We start from the raw sequence: 4,683 nt of genomic DNA on the forward strand, positions 1-4,683 counted from the left end.
GAGAGACAGCGTGAGCAGGGGAGGGTCAGAGAGAGAGGGAGTGACAGACTCTGAAACAGGCTCCAGGCTCTGAGCTGGCAGTCAGCACAGAGCCCGACGCGGGGCTTGAACCCAAACCGCGAGATCATGACCTAAGCGAAAGTCGGAAGCTTAACCGACTAAGCCACCCAGGCGCCCCAAGTTGCTTCTAATTTTATATGTAAACAAGTTATTTAGCTCAATTGGAATAAGTATTTCCTAAGGAAACTTTAGCTGGAATGATATATCTCAAAAGACTTCAATAATTCTAAAGTTATTTCATAGGCAGTGGAACTAAGTGTTTTTTCCTTAATAGTTCTCTTGCCAGTATGCCTTTCATACTTTGAACTGACTCTCCACAGTGTTAAGAATGATACACACAGGTCATAGGAATATGAACATTAGAAAATGTTGATTTATTTTTGTGAAGTCTCCCTGTCCCAAACATCTGTTCATCATCCTACTGAAAAATTTACTTAGACTTCTCCTGGGACATGAGCCCCATAATAAACCGATTAAAATATATTCACCAAAGTTGATCTTGTTCATGATTCATCAGTGCCCTATTACTATTTTCCCAAAAGTCATTAAGAATTTATCCCAAAGGACATTTCTGAAGTAAAAAAGAATTTCTGTAGCAAAACACATTAAAGGTGCTAGGTTTACTTTTTTCCTAAGGAAAATAAATGGAAATGGTCCTCTGTGAAATGTAAGAATAGCTTATCAAAAAATAATTCTAGGTTGTTTTTCTTTTATGACTTCTATCTGAAGATTTGGTATGAAGATGGCAAGTGGAATATTTTAGGATTCCAGATTTGGTGCAACAGTGAGGGAAAACATGAGAAAATTATTCCATTAGATATTTTGAGATGAAACATCAAGGTTTTTATGAAGAAATATATTGCTTTGTGGAAAAAGAGGGAAAACGGTTATTTCTGCATTAGCCTACCACTTGTCATTTGATTTAACATAATTGAGTACATTAGTTTGCATTCCATATTTCACACTAACCATCAACCTTTTAATAATATGTAAGTATTCTGTTTATATTTATCTTATGTTTCAACTTATATTTATTATATAGCAATGATTACCCTTTGATGTGTTTCTTTCTCATATATATAAGAAAATTTTGTGAATATCATAAAATATGATATATAATATATTTAATAATCTGTATCAATATTTTAATCAATAAACTGAAATATACAAATATTTTAAATGTAATTTTTACCAATTAACCAAAATATGGCATACTTTCCTTAATACTGGCATACTTTCATTTATACTTTAGAAAGACTTACGGATATTCCTGGGGTGGGTATCCAAGATAGTTCTAAATAACATATGTAAAGTGTTTGGATCTAATTTCTGTATATAAGTATTTCTGAACTTCATTAGCAATATTTTGAAAACATTTTTTGATGTTCAACTATTAAGTAGATTTTTAAAAATTATTAGGAATTTTTAAATAAAATGAAAAATCACTAAGTTAATTAAATTTTCATATAAAGATACCTTTTTATAATCCAATATATTTAACATATAATGTCATATTAGTTTCAGTGATCCAACAATTCCATACACCATCCAGTGTTCATCATGACAAGGGCACTCCTTGATCCCCATGACCTATTTCACCCATCCCCCACCTTCCTCCCCTCTGGTAACCACCAGAGATTGTTCTGTATAGTTGAGTTTGTTTCTTGGTTTGGGAAGACACCTCTTTTTAGAGAATCAAGAATAAAGATAGGAGTTCAAAGGCTCAATTAGTATCTGTAAATAGAATGTATAATGGCTTGAAAAATATGGATACTGCTTATGAAAACTATAGTTTAATATAAATAAAAGTTCATAATGCAATATTAGAATGACTTGGTCTCTGAGTTTTTACAATGAGAAGGGCAATAAATAAACTAATAGAGATATTATTCATTACTTCTCAAAAAGAACACTTAGAACTTTCACTAGAAATTATTAGGGTTGGATTGGTCACTAATTTCCATCAGCAGTAGGACTTTTATCTTCAGAAAAGATGATGTAAGAAAAACATAATGTCCTCTATATTTTAGGAAAAAAATGGAAAATGAGAAGAGCTCGTGTTCAATTGATATATTTACCATGCAGCATTTGTAAAAATGGAGGCAGAGTAAACATGTAGCAATAAATCAGAGGACATTATTCAGAGTAATAAGACTGATATTAAACACAAAAAATATACAATAGAATTAGGGGAAATAAGGAATATGTTTATAGAAGAAAAAAAATTTAAGCCCACAGATATTTCCTGTGAAATTACAATCATTATTTTAAAAAATAGGTGCAGAAATCTAACAGATTTCTTGTTGTCTGTATTGATTTTGCTGGTAAGATTTGTGAAAGATCGCCACCAGAAATGAAAAATAGAACATCAGTGACTGACTTCATCCTCCTGGGTCTGACTGATAATCCAGAAATACAGGTTGTAATTTTCTTCTTTCTATTTCTCACATATGCACTGAGTGTTACTGGAAATCTCACTATCATCATTCTTACCCTGATGGATTCCCACCTGAAGACCCCCATGTATTTCTTCCTCAGGAATTTCTCCTTCTTAGAAATTTCATTTACTTCTGTCTGTAATCCTAGATTTTTGATCAGCATCCTAACTGGAGACAATTCTATTTCCTATAATGCTTGTGCAGCTCAGCTTTTTTTCTTTATCTTCTTTGGCTCAACAGAGTTTTTTCTTCTGGCCTCTATGTCCTATGATCGTTATGTGGCTATCTGCAAACCTCTACATTATACAACAATCATGAGTAACAAGATCTGCTACCAGCTTGTAGTCAGCTCTTGGCTGGCTGGTTTCTTGGTAATCTTCCCACCACTGACCATGGGCCTGCAGCTGGATTTCTGTGACTCCAATGTCATTGACCACTTCACCTGTGATTCTGCTCCTTTACTGCAAATCTCTTGCACAGACACAACTACTCTGGAGCTCATGAGCTTTGTTTTAGCTGTGCTCACTCTTATGTCCACTTTGATGTTAGTAATACTCTCCTACTCTTACATCCTTAAAACAATTCTGAAACTCCCTTCGGCTCAACAAAGGAAAAAGGCCTTCTCAACCTGTTCCTCTCATCTGATAGTTGTCTCTATCTCCTATGGAAGCTGCATCTTCATGTATGTGAAAACATCAGCAAAGGAAGAGGTTGCTTTGACCAAAAGTGTAGCTATGCTCAATACCTCTGTTGCTCCTATGCTGAATCCATTTATTTACACTTTAAGGAATCAGCAGGTGAAACAAGCATTTAAGGATGTTGTGAAAAAGATACTTTTTTCAAAACCATTGATTTGACTGTAATTTGTAACTAAAATATTGTGAAAATTAAAAGCAGAAATCCTCACTGAAGTGGATGCTAGAAGAGGCAGCTGGAAGGGGGAACTATGCCAGCCAATGTCAGTTACAGGAAGAATTCTCAGTTACAGATCCCAACAAAAGAATGGGGAACAGGAAAGGATTATCAATTTCAGGACCTAACAGGGAAAGATGTACATTGCATCTCCTATAATAAATCGACTACCACTGCCAACAGAGCCAAGGAGAAATTATCAACACCCTAAATTCTTGCTCTTCTCTAATGAACTTTTGTTCAAAACAACCTCTCCCAATTTCCACCTTTTTCTCCATAAAATAACATTACTTGTTTGTTGGATTTGCCTATAGTTTTTCCTTAACTTGAATGAACCAAACTGCAATTCTCAGTTATTCTCAAATAAACCCATTTTTCTTTCTGGTGAAACAACAGACTGTTTTATTTTTAAGGTTAACAACATACACACAACAATTTTACTGTAAATTCAATAGATAATTCATTGTTTTATTTCTTCTCTCTTCTTACTTTTATCACTTTTCTGGAATACAAGTGCTTATGCTATTTTGGATTCAGTGTTCTTACATTATAAATTCTCCGTACATAATGTGCCACTTGGGTGGGTCAGCCAGTTAAGCATCCAACTCTTGATTTTTGGCTCAAGTCAAGATCTCACAGGGGTGCCTAGGTGGCTCAGTCAGTTAAGCGTCCAACTTCGGCTCAGGTCATGATCTCATGGTTCGTGGGTTTGAGCCCTGCATCAAGCTCTGTGCTGACAGCTAGCTCAGAGCCTGGAGCCTGCTTCAGATTCTGTGTCTCCATCTCTCTCTGACCCTTCCCTGCTCACACTGTATCTCTCTCTCTCTCTTTCTCTCTCTCTCTCAGAAATAAATAAAACATTAAAAAAAAAAGATCTCACAGTTTGTAGGATTGAGCCCCGCATGAGGCTCTGTGCTGACAGTGCAGAGACTGCTTAGGATTCTCCCTCCCTCTCTCTCAGCTCCTGTCCTGCTCATGCTCTCTCTTTCTCTCAAAATAAATAAAAATAAACATTAAAAAAAGTTCTCCTTCTATGAATTTAAGCACAAAATTATTATGGAATGATCTGTAGTATTTTTCCCATGATGTAAGACAAAGAAAAAGAATAAATCACTTCTTCTATAAATGTATGTACTTCAAATATCATATATTGTATTGATATTTATCATTTCACAATTTATTCAAAAAGCATATGGCATTAGTGTTTTTAGTTATTAAATTATATATATATGATTGTACCTACATATGTATGTATTTATATTATTTACATATA

The 4,683-nt window shown here is 34.5% G+C and overlaps 1 protein-coding gene across 1 annotated transcript; it reads left to right on the plus strand.

The window, feature by feature from the left end:
- Positions 1-2,413: 2,413 nt before the first annotated feature.
- LOC120226267 (olfactory receptor 6C76) lies at positions 2,414-3,355 on the plus strand. The gene has a single exon (XM_039224444.1). The coding sequence runs from the start codon at positions 2,414-2,416 to the stop codon at positions 3,353-3,355; it is 942 nt and encodes a 313-aa protein (XP_039080375.1).
- The last annotated feature ends 1,328 nt before the right edge of the window (positions 3,356-4,683 follow it).

This window comes from Hyaena hyaena, unplaced genomic scaffold (genome assembly GCF_003009895.1).
Source record: "Hyaena hyaena isolate Hyena2069 unplaced genomic scaffold, ASM300989v1 scaffold_1655, whole genome shotgun sequence".
Taxonomy (NCBI): Eukaryota; Metazoa; Chordata; class Mammalia; order Carnivora; family Hyaenidae; genus Hyaena; species Hyaena hyaena.